Here is a 19,661-nt window from a genome sequence, read left to right on the forward strand (position 1 = left end):
AGATCATATGCAAATATGACACTGAAATATCAGGAACTGGAGCACCAACTGGTACCTGGGGGAGGTGTGTCCTGGAACACATCCCCCGAGGATGCCAAGGGTCAACTGTACATATTTCTGATGGGTATAACTAGAAGTAGAATTTTAAGTCATGAGCTCTGAATATTTTCAGCTTCAGTAGCTCTGCTGTATTATTATATACTCCTATCATCAGAGAATGAGAGTTCTAGTGACTTCACATAGTCTTCAACTTTTACTATTTTTTAAAGTACTTTTCATTTTAGCCCTCTGGTTGTGTGTGTGTGTGTTATGGAAATCTCATTCAGCAAGAGACTACACACCTCTCGGAGGGTTGGAGAACTCAGGTTTATTTCCTCTGGCGGACCCAGATGAGCGAGTGTTCTGAAGTACTGGGCCCCGAGCAGAGAGTTACACAGGGCTTCTATAGGAGATCTGACATCATATCTTAACCATTACAACATGGATGGGTTTGAATTCTTGGCCTACCTGACCAAAGACCATGCACAGGAATTTACCATAAGTAGTTCCCAGGTATAGAACAAAGACAGTAAAACACCTGTGAGTGTTATCATGAGGTGGCCTTCACCACAGGCAGCAGTAACTCAAGGTGACTTTATCTCCCTGAGAGCTACATTTCTAGGAACTAAGCCAAGGAGGTCATAGCTTAGACAGCAGTTAATTGGCCTAACAACTAAGTGGTGTAGTTACATTCCTACAGAGTTCAGAAAGTTTCAAAGTGTAAGAAAGGACTCTTCACAGGCACCTGTTGAATCTCTTTCCTTGATGTTTACATTTCAAAAGGGCGACTCCTGGAGATAGCTATTTACAATCCAATGGATACAGACAGGCTGGGGTGGGGTGGGGATGAACCCTTTCCCTAGGAACTGGTTCTTTATCATAATGGTCTTATAATTGCATTTTACAATCAGGTCTGGTATCTCCGCCAGCAGTTTGTGCATTTTTTTGATTAATGAATTTGGGCATCTTTTTATTATCATCCATTAAACTTTCAGATACTCTTATATTGCCTCTTCAAGTCTTTTTTTGCCTACTTTTCAATTTTCTGTCTTTATTTGTATGGTAAACATTCTTCACGTGCTCTGAGAAGGTGTGAGAAGGTGTGTGCTTTATCAATACCTTCTCCCACTCTAGAGTTTGCTTTTTTAATATCTTAAGTGTGCCTTCTTTTGATAAACAGAGATTCTCATTTATATATAGTTCAATTTATAATTTTTTTTCACATTTAAAAAGTATTTCCCTCCTCAAAGTTATGAAGATAGGCTTCGTGTTATTTTCTAGCATCTTATGTTATTACCTTTGATGTTTATAACCTAAATTATAGATTTAAGTTTATTTTAGGGGCTGGGGATGTAGTTCAGCGGTAGAATTCTCGCTTAGCATGCATAGCCCTCGGTTCAATCTACAGCACTGAAAAAAAATTTTTTTAAAGGTGAATACTTTTAAAATGGGTGTTTATATTTCACTCGTTTTCTTTTTAATTTTCTTCCTTCTTTCTTTGAGTATAATTTGTTTTCTCTTTCCTTATTTTTCTTTCTTTTCTTTTTTGTACTGGAGATTGAACCCAGGGTCGCTTTACCATTAAGTTACATCTCCAGCCTTTTTATTTTGAGACATGGTCTTTCTAAGTTGCTTAGGGCCTCATTAAATTCCCCATGCTGGCCTTGAACTTGTGATTCTCCTGCCTTAGTCTCCCCAGTATGTGGGGTTATGAGTGTGTACCACCATGCCCGGCCCAGACTTCTTTCTTTTCTAATATTTAAAATTACAATACTTTTTTTGCAGTTAAAACTTTAAATTTCTCTATCAAACATATGGTACTTTTTGATAAATATTTTATATGCATTTGAAAAGAATATGAATTTTATTGTGTGAAGTGTTTTATAGTATATCAACTAAGACAAGGGTTTTTGATTCCATGTTGTTCAGGTCTTCCATTAAAAAATGCTTTTTTGTGGGTTTGTGCTTGTTCCTATCATTACTTAAAGTGGTATGTTCAGATATCACATTCTGATTTTCTATTTGTTAATTTCTACTTTTTATCTGCCAATTTTTGCCTAATGTATTTGATGCTACATTACTTGATATATCATGTAAAAATCACTGAGTACATATGGTAGATTGACAATTTCATTGTTATGAAATGTCCCATTTTGTCTCTAAACAATGCTTTTTACTTTAGAGGCTGATTTATTTCATATCAACAGACCAATATGAAGCTTTTGGTTAGCATTTGCATAGTATATCTACCTACATTCTTCAACTTCCAGATTTTATATTTAAGGCAAATCTTTCAAACTTTAAAACAGATGGCTTAAGCTGCATATTAGTGGATTTTATTTGTTTATCTGCTCTGACAGTCTTTTATTTGGAATATTAAGGCTGTTTATATTTAATGCCATTAATGGCATATTTGAGTTTCTATCTACCAATTACGATGCAATTTCTGTTGTTCCATCTGTTCTATTTTTTTCTCTTTCTTTACAATTGCACTTTGGATTAATCAACAATTTTCCCTATAATTTTATTAATCTTCCCGTTAGCTTATTAATGATACAGACTTTTACATTACAAAGTGCATCTTTGGTTTACTACTGTATAAAATAAACTAGACTCTTATCACTACCAAGGCTACACCAAATCTTCAAGCACTTTAACTCCATGTACCAAGTCACATGTTTCGTGATAGTTTTGTATCATACTGTAATTCTGCATAAATTTAAACCTCATAGACAATATTATTGTTCTATATAAGCAATAGTAATTTGGATCAGGGTTTCTCAATTTTGACACTGTTGACATTTTGAGCCAAGTAACTGTTTGTTGTGGAGGACTTTCCTGTGCATTATAGATTGCTTAACAGCATTCCTGGTCTCTACCAACTAGATGCCAGTAGCACCAGCCTCCAGGCTGTGACAAATACAAATGACCGCAGACATTGCCGAATGTTCCATATTGGGCAAAATCACCCTGAGATGGGGACCATTAATTAGCTTTGCCTATATATTTTCCCTTTCTATTTTTCTTCATTTCTTCTTGCATTATCTTATTTATGTCCAAGATAATCTTCCATTTGCTTGAATAAAAAAATATCTGATATTTCTTTTTCATGTGAGAATATTGGTGATAAAGTTCCTCAGTCTTTATCTGAAAGGGCCTTAATTTCACTATCATTTTTGAAAGACATTTTCCCTTGGGTGTGGAATTCTAGGTGAGCATCTATTTTCTCTCAGAACATTAAAGATATGATTCCATTGTTTGCTACCTTCCATTATTTCCATCGAGAAGCCAAAAATCAGTCTTACTGTTGCTCTTTAAAGATAGCAGATCTTCCCCCCGCCCCATCAGATTTTAAGATATTCTCTTTGTTTAAAAGCAAAATAAAAACAGACATTTGTAACTTAGACATGGTTTTACTGTGATGTGCCAAGGGCTTCTTGGATCTGCGACTTGATATCTTTCATCAGTTTGTAAATTCTCCGTCATTTTCCTTTCCTTTGCTCTGTTTTCTCTTTCTTCTCCAAGAAAGAGAAGCTGGCAGGAGACCCAGCTTCTCCTAACATAGGTGGAATAGCCTCCAATTTTCACTCTATGTCATCTTCAGTTTTTTCTCTGTTTCTCAATCCTTTTTCCCTCCCTGCTTCAGTCTGGATATTTTATGATCATTTACCTTCCAATTCAGCCAACCTTTCTTCAGCTGAGTCTAATCTTCTCTAAACACCCATCTTCTGGTTATTTTATTTCGGTTATTATATTTTTCAATTCTAAAAGTTTTTTGTTATTTATTTATGTATTTATTTAATTGGTGAAAGGATCTCACTATGCTGCCCAGACTAGCCTTGAAATCACCATTTGCCTCAGCCACTCAAGTAGCTAGGGTTACAGGCATGTACCACCATGTTCAACTAATTTTTCTTTTTTTATGGAATTTAATTCACTAGTAAAATCAACCATTTTCTTGAACATATTAATTTGAGTCATTTAAATTTAAGAACTATGTCTAATTACTTATGAGTTTCCTTCTCTTGTCTATTTTTTTTGTATGCCTTACTAATTTTGTTGAAATGGTAGATATTGTGTATAAAAATAAAAATGCTCTGGATAATTTTTATTAGTTATATAATTTGTTATTAACCAGTTGCAAATATTAGACTGGAATAAGGTTAATTTAATCCAAGTAGAGACTGAATTTAATTTGAAATTAAGAGTCAGTCTTTTAAAATCCTGGTTTATTTTGAGTTTACCTTACTCCTAGGTTACAGCCATGCCATGGTTGTAGTTGAAAGTCCAGGTTATTTCCAGGACTTCCCTTCAAACTTTCTCTCCCTCACACCATTAGAATGTTTCTAGCTCGACTTAGTTTTTCAGTCTTTCAGTACATGCTGTCTGGCTTCTGTCACTTAGGAATCAGTAGACACCTTCAGGAGAAAACTGGTGCAGAACATTAGGCTCATGCTTCTCTTTCCTCTGAGAGTCTGACCTCACTAAGTCCAGGCTTTTTTAGGATCCTTTTTCTATCTAATCCTGTGAACTCACCAGAAGTTCTGCTTAGCTACTACTTTATGTTGAAAATTTGCTAGACTTATCAGCCCCTCACTCTTTTTTATGTATAAATTGGCAAATGCCTCAGGGGAAAGTGGTATAGCTCATTGGACTTAACTAAGTGAATTGCTGTTCTTGAACACGTTTTGGCTCTCCCAGTATTAGCTGCCTTGGTATAATAACTCTGATTCCATTAAATGCATTATAAATTTTGTATACAGTTTTCCTAGTTAATCTTGGCAAGAGGCTTGGTCTGCGGCAATCTATCTTTCATAGGCAGAAAGTGAAGTTCTATAATATTATTATTTTTTATTTCACATGTTCATCAGTATAATCCTGTTTTATGGCATTTGGGCATCTCTTGGAGCATTTAAGCAAAAGCATGTCAGCCTGGTCTGAGCTTGATCTACCACTTGCTAAGTTTTTAACTTTGGGTAATTTATTTAACTCTGGGAAGCTGTGTCTCCTCATTTCTAAAATATACATGAGCTTTAACTCTTCTCTTATTTCTCTTCCTGAAAAATTGATACCTAAGCCCATTAAGTGGGCAGAGCAAGGTAGGCATATACCACAGAGCACATGTGGGTACTGATGGGAACAGGGGGCAGGAAGTAGCACTGGTGCACTGTTGGAAACTGAGCAGTGTTGTGTCTGCCTGGGAGAACAAGATGTCAGAGCCCACAGTAAGGAGGCCATGCGCACAGAGGTGTGCCCTGGCATAAAAAGTTGGAGCCCAAGCTGGGTGTTATGGTTTAGATGTGAGGTGTTCCCCCAAAACCTCATGTGTAAGACAATGCAAGAAAACATAGAAGTGAAATGATCGGATCATGAGAGCTCTAACCTAACTGGTGCATTAATCCACTGACATGGATTGACTGGATTGTTGGCCAGGTAGGGCGGGCTGGAAGAGACGGGTTGCTGGGGGCATGCTTTTGGAGTTTAGATTTTGTCTAAGTAGGAAAGCATGACAGAGGAAGGCAGCCCTCTGTTTCCTGACTGCCAGGTGCTGAACTGCTCTCCTCCGTCGTGCCCTCCTGCCAGGATTCTGCCAAGGCTCTGCTCACCTTGGGCCCAGAGCTATGGAATCAACCATCTCTGAACTGAGAACTTTTAAAACTGTGAGCCCCAAATAAACTTTTCTTCCTCTACATCGTTCTTGTCAGTTTTTTTGATCGCAGCAACAAAGAAGCTGACTGAAACACCAGCTGAGAAGGGCGTCCACCTGAGGGGGCGGTATTTGAGGAGTCCACCCACAAATGGGACGTGACCTGGAGTAGGAGGTTTGAACCCCTGCAGGGGGAAGCGGGAAGTCCCACCTGGCATGTGGGGGAGCCAGAGCCCAAACCTGAAGAAGATATCCTGGCCTGGAGATCAGGACTCACTTGAGGGAGCAGGGCTTCCACGCAGCGTGGGCATCCTAATATAAGACATTGGGTATGGTCACTGGGAGAAGGATTTATCAAATAATTAAATATTAAGGATAATAGAAGTTAATTTGTCTGAGATTTGCTACAAATATGCAAAGGGAGAAATCAGAATAGAGATAATAGTGTAAAGTCATGGCTTCCAACATACAGACAGATATATCGTAGATACACTTGCTGAATATACACGTTCAATATGTGGACGCATAACATCCACACTCAGGGAGAAGGCAGTGTTAATTTGCTTGTTTTGACCACCAGAAGGAACAAGGAAACGTTCTAGGAAGAGAGTGTGCTCAGGCTGAAATGATAGGGACAATTCACCAGCTAGCAATGCTTAGCCTCATGAATGAGGTTCTAATGGTGGAGCGTTCAGAAGGAGCGTTGTCCTTGGTTACTGGGAACTCTTCAAAGTCCTTCCAATAGTTCCCATTTTCTCTCCACTGAGACAGTCTTGCCTTTGCTTGGCATAGAGCTCAGCAGCAAGACCTAAGCCAGTGACCAGCTTCTTTCCTCTTCTGCTGATGCATAGCATCATTGGGTGTCCCTTATCTCAGATGTGGTCCATCTGCTCCCATCTTGGTTTGAGCACAAGGCCTGAAGTTTGGACATCACTGATGCTCTGATTGTGCCATGTCCAACATATTCATCTCTCTTTACCTCATCCCTGGAAATCACTGATATTTTCACTTTCCCCATAGTTTTACCTTTTCTAGAGTTTTCATCTCACTCCAGTCACAATGGCATCTATCAAGAATACAAGCAACAATAAATGTTGGTGAGGATGTGGGGAAAAGGGTATGCTCATACACTATTGGTGAGACTGCAAATTGGCACAACCGCTCTGGAAAGCAGTATGGAGATTCCTCAAATTGGAACCACCATTTGACACAGTTATCCCACTCCTCAGCATATATCAAAGGATTTAAAATGAGCAGCCTCCAGTGCTGCAGCCACATCAACGTTTACAGCAGCACAGTTCACAACAGCTGAGCTACGAAGTCAACCTAGGTGCCCTCTGACAGATGAATGGACAAGGAAATTGTGACATATATTGTAACATATAAAATAGCCATAAAGAAGAATAGCTTTATGACATTTGCCAGTAAATGGATGGATCTTGAGACTACCATGCTAAGTGGAATAAGCCAATCCCCCCAAACCAAAGGTCAAATGTTCTCTGATACGTAGAAGCTGAACCACAACAAAGATGGGGAGGGGGAGAAGCGAAGTAGATTAGCCAAAGGAGAATGAAGGGAAGGGCGGGGGATAGGTATAGAAAAGACAGTAGGATAATTTTCATATGTACATATATGAAAATGCCTAAGTACATCCACCATGTGTACACTCACAAGAATGGAGTCATCAAATAAGAATAAGGTATATTCCTTGCTTGTATAATTTTATCAAAATGGATTCTACTGTCGTGTATAATTAAAGAGAACCAACAAATTGTTTTCGGAGAAAAAACAAAAAAATTTTCTTGTTTTACCTTCTATTCTCATGCATTCTTTGAAGCTCTTGCTTTGTATGGAGAGCTAGTTTGCTGATCTATATCATTTTCCTTCTCTCTAAAGAATTCCTTTGACATTTATTAAAGGCTGCACTACTGGCCACAAATTCCCTCATTTCTTTGCTTGACAGCATCTTTATTTCTTCACTTTGGAGGGACAGTCTGTCAGGGTGCAGGGTCTTAGAGAATTTTTTCTCTCTCAACACTTCATTCTCTTCTTGTTTTCATGGTTCCTGAGTGCTCAGGTGTATTTCTCATCTTTTAGAATAAGATTTTTTTTCCTATGGTTTCCTTCAGGATTTTTTCTTCATTTTTAATTTTTTATAATTTGAAAATTAAAAGTTTGAGGTTCGGGCGGCGGCGGGGGGGGGGGCGGCGCTTCTCAAACCTTGCCCATGGATGTGTCTTCTCTGGAGTTGAGTTTAGAGACACCTAGAGGGATCTGCAATTCTCTTTTTAGAGGAGTTCCTGATCTCCTGCTCCCTCTGGCGTCTGTCTGCTGCATCACAAGTTCTCTGCAGGTGCAAGACAGGGCAGCCCCAGAAACTAGGGTATGTGAGGTCCTGGCAGGGCTCCGACACAAGGGACACAACCAGTCCCTGAGCACCCCCTCGGGAGAAGTCTGAGTGTTGGCAGTGCTTTTCAGTCTTCTCTTCTCTCTTCAGGGAGAAGTTGGGGGTGGTTGGCAGTTTCCCAGTTTGTGCCACACTGAGCCCTGGAAGAAATGATGGCAAGAGAGTGCCACAAATATGCCTTCCAGCCCTGATGTGTGGCTTCACGCTTGCCTGGGATACGGGAGCCTTCCAACTGGTCCCTGCATCTCTCAGAAATGGAATTGGGCCACGTATTGGTTTTGAACTGGTATCAGGTGGGAGAGAGAAAATCCAGGGCTCCTTATTGAAACTTCTTGCTGAAGTCACTCTCTAAAGAGCAATTTAAATTCAACTAAATTTAAAGTAAATATTAATAAAGAAGGGTTTTTAGAGTCTGGTTGTTTTATTTTCAGTGTGCTGAATATATGAAACTATTTATTCTGTTAGTGGATTAATGAAATAAATATTCAGGTGTTTAGGATTGAGTGTGATATAGATTTCTTTAGAGTTGTTAAATCCATCATGTCTCTTACATAATTGTCAAATCGAGTTTAAAAAATAAAACACCTTTACCTAGCTTAGCTTGTTTTCTGGTGCTGTTGACCTACAAGAGAAAATTCTTTTGCATATACAGGTGAATGTTTTTCAATTTATGTATATAAGAAATTGTAGGCATTAAAGACATTTTATAGATTAAAAAAAGAAGGGCTTCTGCCCTTTGCTATTTGCTTTCTAATTGTCTTACATCTACTTTATTTCTCGATTCCATTACTGTCTTTTTTGTGTATATCTAATTTTTTCTAATATACCCTTTTGATTCCCTTTTAGTTTACTTTTCTGTGTTTTAAAAATTATTTATTAGGTATTAGCCAAGCCAAGCTGATGATCCTACATAATCATTCCACTTTTTTTTTTTTTTTTTGGCACCAGGGATTGAACCCAGGGGTATTAACCACTGAGCTACATCCCCAGCCATTTTTATATTTATTATTAAAGACAAGATCTCACTGAGTTGCTTCAGGGCTACTTAAGTTGCTGAGGCTGGGTTTGAATTCTCAATCCTCCTCCTCAGCCTCCCAAGTCACTGGGATTACAGGCATGCACCACGGTGCCTGGCAGTATTCCACATTTGGAGACTGGCGCCAACTCCTAGACTGTCTAATTTTATATACAGGAAGAGGGTCTACACCTGCATCATGGAACAATTGTGGTGGGTGGTACAGGAAGTTTATTCTATGAGAAAGCCTGAACCCCACAGTGCTATGGGGCAGCTGGGGAGCTGGAGGTCTATAAAAGAATTTCTGATAACCCATCAGAACATGCTGTTACCCTGTTGCGCATAACTGCGGGGCGAGAGGTGTGCCGTTCTCTCAGGGTGCTCTGCTCTCCCCAGGCTCCGCTGGTTTCTCCTGCGGCCCACCCTGGGGCATGTGGAGGGCTCTGGGCAGTTGCTGTCACTGTCAGGCCTCCTGGGAGTGCAGGTCTTCACCACTCCCCTGCCCTTGGTGGCCGTCCGGCTGCCCCAGAGCTGTGGGGCCTGCCAAACTTCCGCATGACTCCAACACGTCCCTCATCGACTGGGAGCAGCTCAGTGGCTTCTTGTGCCTTCTGGGTCTTCAGGTGGCAAGAATTGATCTTCCAGGCACATCCTGGGCTTTCTTCTCTTGAGTTTCCATTTTTTATTTGGTCCCAGTGTTATGGCTGAACTCACACTGACTGGACTGTTCGGGTCCCTTTCTGTTCCCTCCCATCTTTAGAGGCACAGGAGTCCGTGCGGCTGCGTCAGTCTCGCCTGCCAAGTTGAGTCAGGAGAGAGAACCAAGTCCTCCTCTAGTTATTTCTCTTTTCTTTTTAGTTGTTACAATTTGCATACCAGGAAATTTGCCATTTCAAAGTGTGCCGTTTAGTGGCTTCAGATATATCCACGAGGTTGTGCAGTCACACTGCTGTCTAGTCCAGGACATCTTCATCACCCTTAAAGGACTCTGTACTCCTTAGCAGTCGCTGCCCTCCCTCTCCCCCACCCAGCCCCTGACGATTACTGACCTGCTTTCTGTCTGTAGGAACTGGCTTCTTCTAGACTTCGGAAGACAGGGGGCTTTTGCATTGGCATCTTTTCCTTAGCACGTTTCCCAGGTTCCTTCTGGGTACGCCCATCAGCACCGCATTCCTTTTGATGACTTACTGTTCAATTTTGTGGGTAGACCACATTTTAAATCCTTTTGTTGGGTTCGTTTCCACTTGGGGGCTACTATGAATGTAAGTTTTTATATGGAAGATGTCTTTTAATTCTTCTTGGTCTGTGCCCACGAGTGGCATTGCTCAGCCACGTGGTAACTCGATGCTTAATTTTTCTGAGGTTTTTTTTCCCATGTGTTTACCTTAGTGGCTGCGCGTTGTCTGATCCTGCCCGCAAGGCGCACGGTTCCAATTTCTCCACATCCACCAACATTTGTTATTGTTCACAGTGTTTTTTTTTTAAATCATTCCATTCCAAGGGTGGTATTGATATGTATTTAATTTGCCTTTTCTTAATAAGCAATGATATTGAGCCCCCTTTCATGTGTTTATTGTTCATTCATAGATCTTCATTGACAAAATGTCTATGCAAATACTTTGCCTATGGTGGTGCTTTTAAAATTTCTGATTTGGGGGTTTTGTTTCTTGAAGAATTAATGGTGAAATCCAAGGCTTCACACATGCTCTGCAGGCCCTCCACCACCAAGCCACGCCTCCAGCTCCTTCGTCTGGTTTGAAACCGGATTGCTTCTTTTGTGGTTGAATTGCAAGAGTTCTTTATGTATTCTGGATACTAAGCCCTCATCAGATCTGTGTTTGAAAATATGGTTGCCTTTTCATCTTCTTGATAAGATCCTTTAACACATAAAGATTTTTGATTTTGAGGAATTAAAGTTTTCTTCTCCAGCTCCTTGAACTTTGAGTAGCCACGTCTAAAAACCCCTACCTAATCCAAGGCCATAAAAATTCATACACTGATTCTTTTCTAGGAGTTTTATAATTTTAGTTCTCATAGTTTTAGGTTACTGTTTTGCATTAAGAATTTCCTTAATGCATTTTGAGTTAACTTTTGTATATGGTATAAGTCCAAATTCACTCTTTTACTTGTGGCTACCCAGTTGTTGAAGACTATTCTTAATCCATTAATTATCTTGCATAATAATTAAAATTAATTGTTAGAATTTATATTTCTTTACTTTCAATGAGACTATCTTGATATCTAGTTTATAATCTATAGCTCCTTTTTAATTTTTAAATAAGTGTGGTTTCATTTATTTTAAGACTGAAGACAGTCACCATAGGGAATACTAGATAATACAAAATCATATGACAGTTAATATCCTATACAAAATAACACAAAGGAAAATTAAAAAGACATAAAATTAAAAAATCAAAGAACATAATGAAATGAGACAACAGCTTAAGAGATTTAGTTCATATTCTTGATATCCTTTTTATTTCCATGGATATCAGTATTGCTGTCTTGTATGATAGCTTTAGAGTTAAATCCCTTCCCCAAATACTTAAAATTATACATATTTATTATATAAATATCTTTCAGTATTTTAAAAAGCTAGTTAAGAGCATCAAGAAGTAAATTAAAATTTTAAATCATCAGAGACTTAAAAATTCACCACATATGAACTGGGGATGTGGCTCAGTGGTAGAGTGTTTGCTTAGCATGTGTGAGGCCCTGGGTTTGATCCTCAGTACCACATATAAATAAATAATATAATGATCTATTGACAATTAAAAAAAACCATAATTTTAATTGGAACAATTTTTTCTGTATCTGAATTTCCTCAACATTTTCTGTTCTTTGCAATAATCAGCTCCTACATGATATAAACATATTTCTTATTTCGAGCATACTTGACATATAATTTTTGCATGCATAAAATTGATTTTATTTCACTCAATTTCTTTCAAGTAATGTTCACACATTCTGGCCCATTTCCAAACTTTAATAAGGATTAACATGGGCATCTCTAATTTTATATTCTTAATGACTAATTTATTACCAGAAGAAAAGAAATTCAAAGTTGCTTTCTTTGAGCTTACCTAATAGCTAATAAGTTTTCCACATCCCAAACAGGACAACCAAAAATTTGGCTTAATATTCTGGACCTCAGTAGGAATAGTAATTTATTTAACTTAAGTGGCCCCTGATCCTACGATCTCTAGAAACTTAAGGAGTCACTTCATCTCTTGGGCAGTATGGGCTGAGGGAAGAGGCTGATGATCAAACACACAGAATGACAACATGTTACCACCTACTGTTAAGCTAACTAAAGGCTTCTTGTGGCCCCGTGTGGAAACCTTTCTTCTACCCTGGCTTGCAGGGAAGACCTGTGGCCTCCTGGTGAAGAGGCCTGGAGAAAAACTGGACTCACCCTCAATCTGCCCTCTGCTCTAGGGCTCCTCGCTTTGAGCAATTTTCACTGGAGGCAGCTTGATTCCCTCCTTGTTCTTGGTTCTTCCTTTTATGTTCAGTAGCAGGAAAGCACAGCTCTGTTTCATTAACCCCTTTCTAATGGTGCCCCAGCTTCCTCATTGCTTCTTCAAGAAGTCTGATTGCTTCCAGGGTATGAGAGAAGCAGGACAGTGGACATGCATGGCTTGCCCGGGGGCTCTGACTGGCTACTACAGTCAACCCAGTGAAATCGTGACTCCTAAGAGCAGAGAGCTTTTCTCTGCTCCAGTGGGTCAGAGAGATGAGCCAGAAGGAGAGATGTGAAGTATGAGAAAGACTCAACTTGCTGTCCCTGCCTCTAAACAGGAAGGGAGACCAAGCAACGTGGGTAGCTTCCAGAGGCTGAGAACAGCCCTCCGCCAACAGCCAGCAAGGAAAGGGGCTCTTGGTCCTCCACTTTGAGGAACTGGATTCAGCCGACAATCTAAATGGCCAAGAAGTGAATCCTCTACGGGGAGGAAAGGCATCAAGGAACGAAGCCCTGCTGAGCCCTCATTTTGGATGAGACCCGAGCCAGACTCCTGACCCACAGAACTGTAAGGTAATGATTTGTTGCTTAAGCTACTAAATTTGTAGTGATCTGTTAATAGCAATAGCAATAGGAAAAAACAAAAAACAAAAAACAAACCCACATTCATGTTTCAATACCTTGTTTAACCAGAGGCCCTGCTTCTGCCTTGGGCTTCCCAAGCTCACCTGGATGTTCCTGCCCCTCTCCTGTCCACTCCTCTAGAGTTCTTCCGCCAGCTTTTAGATGTCTATGACTTTTGCAATGGGCAAAGACTGTTCTTAGGTTATTTGGCTTTATTCCTAACCTAAAGATTCCACGTAAACTCCATACTTCTGACAGTCGAAGCCAAATCTTGGTAGTTGCAAGCACAGAAGAACAATTCTCCTCTCTCAAATATCAGGAATAACTTTCAAAGTGATTTTGGACCTCAGATACATGAGCGCAAATGGTTCTGTCCATATTTGTTCATTTTGTGATCTCTGTTCCCAAGAGAAACAACCTTCAGCTTCATGTCCTCGTTCCAATGGTGGCAGGGCTTGGTGGAAAAGAAGGAATCACAGAAGCATAAAATAACAACTTGATTAATATTTTCAATATCCTATACCACGATATCATCTTTTTAAATCATTAAGGCCTTTATTATAAGACTCCCTTCAATGTTTTAAGGAGCAATCTATTTCTTTGACTTCTAGTTTTGCTACGGTTTGAATTTTCTTACTTTAACTAATTTTTTAAAGAATGACTAATTGTGTGGGGGGGTGGATAACAGGGATTGAACTCAGGGGCACTGGACCACTGAGCCACCTCCCAACCCTATTTTGTATTTTATTTAGACACAGGGTCTCACTGAGTTGCTTAGTGCCTTGCCGTTGCTGAGGCTGGCTTTGAATTCCCGATCCTCCTGCCTCAGCCTCCTGAGCCATTGAGACTAATTTTTTAACATGAAAAAAACACATAAAATAAATTCACCTGCAACATGTGGTAGAATAAAATGTATTCTACCATATATTCATAACTGCATGCACCATAACAACAGAATGGGTCTCCAGAAGCATTACATCTTGCGTGACTGAAACGCGATACCCACTGACCAACTCTCCATTTATCTTTCCTACAGCCCTTGGTATCCACATTCTACTTCATGATGTTTCTGAGTTTGAACACTTTAAAAGCCTCGTAAGGGGGCTGGGGCTGGGGCTCAGTGGCAGAGCACGCATCTAGCACGTGTGAGGCCCTGGGTTTGATCCTCAGCACCACATAAAAATAAATAAACAAAATAAAGGTATCGTGTCCATCTCCAACTAAGAAACAAAAATTTTTAAAAGCCTCACAAGTAGAATCATGCAGCATTTGTTTTTTGTGATTGGCTACTGCACTTAGTGTGATGTCCTCAAGGTTCATCCGTGTTGTAGCGTTTGATGGGATGTGGTGACCTCCGCAGTCTCACTTTCTTCATGTCCATGAGGAAAAAAAAATCACACCAGAGCCTTGACCACTCTGTGACCCAATCAGCTTTAGATTGTCCCCAGCGCTGATATAAGTAACTCTATCATTGCCCCAAACATTGAAAGCCGCTGGCCCTGGCCCTGCGCCCAGTTCCTTAAGCCTTCTTAAGAACGCCATGCCCTGGCCTCCTCGCTGCAGGCACTGTAGGCAGAACACCCCTTTCCTCGAAATCCATTTTGAAGACAGGCTGCAGCATTCAATAAACAAGTTCCCCGTTGAGTGCACTGGGCAGATCACGCTGGAATTCAGCATTTCTTTCTCTGGAATCCCGGCTGGCCCTTCAGGACGACATGGCAGAAAGCTCACTGGGCTCAGTCCGTACCGTCCAGAGCCTTTGTGTCTGTGTCTGCGGGGCTGACAAAGGGGCAGTGCTGTCCGTGTGTCCACATTTTACTGATCCCTGGGATTCCTTCCACTTCTCGGCCAGTGCTCTTTTCATTATAATTATTAGCACATATTAGTTGTATGAATTAATTGGACTCACTGTGATATTTCCATACTTGCAAATATCATGTGTCAATTATATCTATTCTCCCTGCTTTTACCCTCCACTCCTTGTTCCCTGCTTCCTGACCCCCTTACCAATCCCTTGTGGTTTCTCTTCTAATTTCATGTCATTTTTTTTTTAACTTTCCATGCATGAGAGAAAACATATGATGCTTGTCTTTTGGTGTTTGGCTTATTTCACTTCATGTGATGCCCTCTTGTTCTACCTATTTTCCTGCAAGTGACAGGATTTCATTCTTGATGGCTGGGTATTACTCCATTGAATGTATATATACCATATTTTCTTTATCCAATTGTCCATTCACAATATGCCAATTGCTCTTTTGCTGATATTGGCTAAGTCACATCTTCTCTCCTTTCCACCCCTCATGACCCAGGCTTGGCATGTGAAGGTAGGAAAGGGATGTGATATTGAAGTAGGGCACCCAAGAAGACAACACTTTCCTTTCCAACTGCTTCTTTGGGGGATAGCTCTATGTTTTTCTTGACATTTTTTTTGGGGGGGGCGGCTAGGAAGGAATAACCATCTTCATTCTAAAGAACTGCAAGTCCTCCTATCCCCCAAGGTTAAGGCAAAGCCTAATTTCTGAAGAGTGTTTACCTGAATCCCTCATTCCTGAACTTTCCATCAACCCTTTTAGTTCCTCTGAGCAATAAGGTACTAACTAGTGTTCTCTTGGACCCTAGCCCTTGCCTGGACTTTTTCTTTGATGTGTCATATCCCCAAACCTTTGGTTGGGCTATGAAGTTGATCAATACAACATTCAGACTCATCTACCTGAGACTATCTTGTCCTCTGTCTCGGGGGCCGGGGAGATGAGGGGAGGCATGAGAGTGGATACATAGTAGGTATGCCAGAAATTCCTCATCAAGAGGAAGTCACATCTCTAAAATGATTTTCTGTACATAATTCAGGAAAATTATATGAGCAGCCCTGCATTCCCTGAAATCTCAAGATATGAATACTATCACCAGGTAAAACTGCCAGGCAGACAGAACTGACCTGATAGGCGTAAGAGGAGACTAGGATGGCAGAGAGATGGATCTATTCTAGAAGCTCCTGGTACCCACCTGGAAGGCAGGATGCTTTCTATAATGACAGAACAGTCCTATTTCTTACAAGGAAAAGTGCTTATTCTGTTGGACAGAGTGAGATGGAGGCCAGGGCCTTGGGTCTTTGCTGAGGACTCTAGCTCTGCATGAGTTCTCAGATCACACACTACCATGTGTTCAGCAAATTCCATTTTCTTTTCTTGAAAACACTGCTAGACTACATTTCCCAGCCTCCTTTGCAAATAGGTGGTACCATGTGATTACAGGAGGGCCAATGGAGGATGAATAACAACTATGAACTCTGCTTCTAGACCAGTCTGTGAACATCTTCTGTATGGGCCGCTATGCTAACTCTTTTCTCTCATCTTCTGGCTAGATGTAGAGGAACCAGCAGAGGAGGCCCTGGGAGATGACAAGCTACAGGTGGAAGAACTTAGGTCCTTTATGGTGCGGATGACTGCCTACTGACCACTTTGGGTGACATCTATTGTGAGTAAAACTGGACTCACTTTGTAGTTTTGCTACAGCCATTACCCAGGCTGGCTAACACATAGGTCTGATGAGGAAGGCAGAACTGGGTACCTATGTTCCCAAGGTAATGGGAACAAGTCTTGGGGGCTTGTAACAAGGGAAATTAAATTGTAGGGAAGGAATACAAGCTCTCAGGCTTATGATTGATATATTAGTTTATTTGGGAAAAACCTTGAACCTTTTCAGGATGTAGAGATCGAGGAGATTCCAGCAAGATCCTCAGCTGGAGCAAGCAAGTGTCCCACCAGGGAGCCAGGCAGCACTCTTCCCAGACCACACAGCCATCCCGTGCCCACGCCTGAGTTGGGTCACGCAGAACCTAGGGGTTTAGCATGGTTTTCATGGGCTCTCTGGAAGAGAAATGCTAGGTGATTAGAAGTCAGAAGCCCTTGGGGAAATCTGTTTCCAAACTTACTAGCATCCTCTGTTCCAGAGGAGAACAGAAACTCTTTCTGTTACATCAGGAGTCACCAAATTCCAACAAATTTTTTTTTTTTCCAAGAGGTTTGCTGACTTTCCAAACAGCTGGAGATCAGGTCTCCTTGGGTCTGGTTGAGAGAAAGAGACCAGTAATTGGGTCCTTGGACAAAGGAAGGATATATAGAATGATGTTTTGAAATACAAAATGAAACTGGAGGAAAAAGTTGCTGTCTTGGTTATTTTGCAGAGTGGTGGCCTGGATTTAGAGACTGGAATTTGGGTGACTGTAGTCTTCTAATGAGGTGACCAGCTTCTGACTGGTGAGTGCAGAGCAGACATCAAGCACACCCAGGTCCTAACCTCCCAGCCAACCAACTTACTCATTGTCCAGGCAGATGTTTCCACAGTAAGTCCAGCAGCATGTATGTTTTGGAATTAAACAGCTCAGGGACTTCGTGCACCTTTTCTCACAGTACTTTGATGGAGGCTGCACCCAGCACCTGTTCAGTTTCTTTTTCTTCAACTGAAATGGAGATGGTAGAAGTTGGCAGGGTCCCTCCACTTACAACCTGAAGAAACCCTTTTCAAGCTGAAGAAACCTTTCCGGAACTAGGGCTTCCGGTCGCAAGCGAAGTAGTTCTCTGACCTCCAAGAAAATTCCTTCCTCAAATTCTAACCAGCATCTCTTCCCCAGAGATGCCTACTGACCACTTCTGGTGACATGTATTGTGAGTGAAACTGAATCTCACTTACATGACATATGCTCCCTCCTTCCACGTTACCACAGGCCTACAGGATTCTGGGTACTAAAGACAACACCTGGGATACCCTCACTGTGTATGAGACCACACCACTAAATTCATTCTCATATAACCTTAGTTTTTAAGGCTAACAATATCCTCTAGCTCCAATTTCCATATCTGATTAGCAGAACGGGAAACCTGAGCTAAGGGAGAATAGGAACCTAATTGTCTCCCTTCCTATTTGTCCCCTGTTGATACCACCAATGAACTCGCCCTCTTCCTAGATTCTATGCTCTCACTGATCACCACATTTCTGCTCAGTTAGCCTCACTTTTTAATCATATGACCCCACGATCCATTAAAGACTCCTTATTTGTCTTTTTCATTTTTTTGTGTGTTCTAAGATGTTCTTCCCTTCAAATTAAATATGCATGTGTTAAACATCATCCTTTTGGCCCTCATCAAAGGCTCATCCCCTTGGGGCACAGAGATCTGAAAATATGGCCTCAAAGGGAAGCTCTGTGTCGATATTTCCCTTATTCCAGCTGGATACCCTCACATTGGGAAATATTATTCCCTGCTAGTTCAGGATTGTAGGCAAAAGCTGTGCTCCCTTTCCATACACTCAATTTGCTTCCAGGGATGGGGAGGGAGCTTGGAGGGATGCCATCTTGCTTGGATGTCTCGGTTAAAGAGGGCTCTGGTTCTTTAAAGGCTGATCCTGGAAATGTGGGTCCTGAACCAGCTATGAGAGATCCCCAGAACTGGACAGAGCACCGCCCCCCCTTCCCACACCACCACCGCTACCCTCTTTGTTCCTGAAGCTTCCCAGAACAGGCAGAAGCACTGCAACCCCACAGGCAAACAGGATCAGCAGGAGAATCCCCAGCCTCATGGTTGGCTCTGCGTGTGTTGGGTTGACTTCTGGCGGAAGACGGGTGGAGGTAGAAAGGGGGCCGAGGAGAAGAGGGTAGGAGAGAGAGGGAAAGTGCTTATTATCATATTAAGTTATTCTTTTTCCTACTCTTCTTCCTCTAGTACCGACCACAGTTCAACTCCCAAGCTAGGCATTGCTTTTCTTTTAAAAAAATTGCATTGTTTTATGATTTAAAATGACCAATCTTCAGATTATATAATTTGTAAAATAAATCCGTAGTTCACCACCTAGAGACGACGAGTACATGAGTATACTTTAATGTCACAGTCATTTTTTATGAAATCGGACACATTATGTGTCCTGGTATTTAATCTGAAAATATATGTAATGGGGGGTACAGTGGACACTTCAGTGAAGGCATTAAGACAAGAGGTCCTGGATCAGACCAGAGGTGTGGAAGAGCCTCTACCACAGCCTCCACCAGGAGTCAGTCCGGCTGACACCTTGGTCTTGGACTTCTAGCTTCCAGAATTGTTACAAAATAGATCTATTTTGTTTAAGCTCCCTCATTATGATACTTTCTTAAGGCAGCCCTGGCAAACTACCGTAATGCATGACAAGTGCTCATTAAATATTAACCAGTATTCTTAGCCCTGTGCACTTTCAATCTAACTATACTAGGAAAATCCTGTTTTCACTCTTAAGTTCATTTTCCAGATTTTTTTTTTAAAAGGTCGTAGATTGATTCCAAAGTCAAAGAAACTGTTCATTCAGCAGAACTTGAGAAAAGTTGTTGGCAACAACAGGTTAGGGCTCATGAAACACCCACAGACATGACGCCGAGTTGAAGGGATTGGAAAGAGGATCTTCTTCTGCTTTTTTTTTTTTTTTTTTTTTTTTTTTTTTTTTT

General features: G+C 40.9%; 1 protein-coding gene and 1 long non-coding RNA gene across 2 annotated transcripts in view; one reads left to right on the plus strand and one right to left on the minus strand.

Annotated features, from left to right (window-relative positions):
- The first annotated feature begins 16,504 nt into the window (after positions 1-16,504).
- The window catches only part of LOC125618941, a 9,931-nt gene continuing 6,774 nt past the window's right edge, over positions 16,505-19,661 (plus strand). The window contains exons 1-2 of the long non-coding RNA XR_007350324.1: positions 16,505-16,669; positions 17,379-17,451. This is a non-coding gene — a long non-coding RNA (uncharacterized LOC125618941). The remainder of the gene's footprint in view (positions 16,670-17,378; positions 17,452-19,661) is intronic.
- Positions 16,849-19,661, minus strand: part of LOC107156680 (protein WFDC9) — a 13,788-nt gene continuing 10,975 nt past the window's right edge. Inside the window, exons 3-6 of the mRNA XM_015502756.2 lie at positions 18,682-18,798; positions 17,698-17,711; positions 17,512-17,648; positions 16,849-17,061 (exon numbers count right to left, since the gene is read on the minus strand). Of these exons, the coding sequence (XP_015358242.1) occupies positions 17,031-17,061; positions 17,512-17,648; positions 17,698-17,711; positions 18,682-18,769 (270 nt within the window). The 5' untranslated portion in view covers positions 18,770-18,798 and the 3' untranslated portion in view covers positions 16,849-17,030. The remainder of the gene's footprint in view (positions 17,062-17,511; positions 17,649-17,697; positions 17,712-18,681; positions 18,799-19,661) is intronic.

The sequence above is a fragment of the Marmota marmota genome, unplaced genomic scaffold (genome assembly GCF_001458135.2).
Source record: "Marmota marmota marmota unplaced genomic scaffold, marMar, whole genome shotgun sequence".
NCBI lineage: Eukaryota > Metazoa > Chordata > Mammalia > Rodentia > Sciuridae > Marmota > Marmota marmota.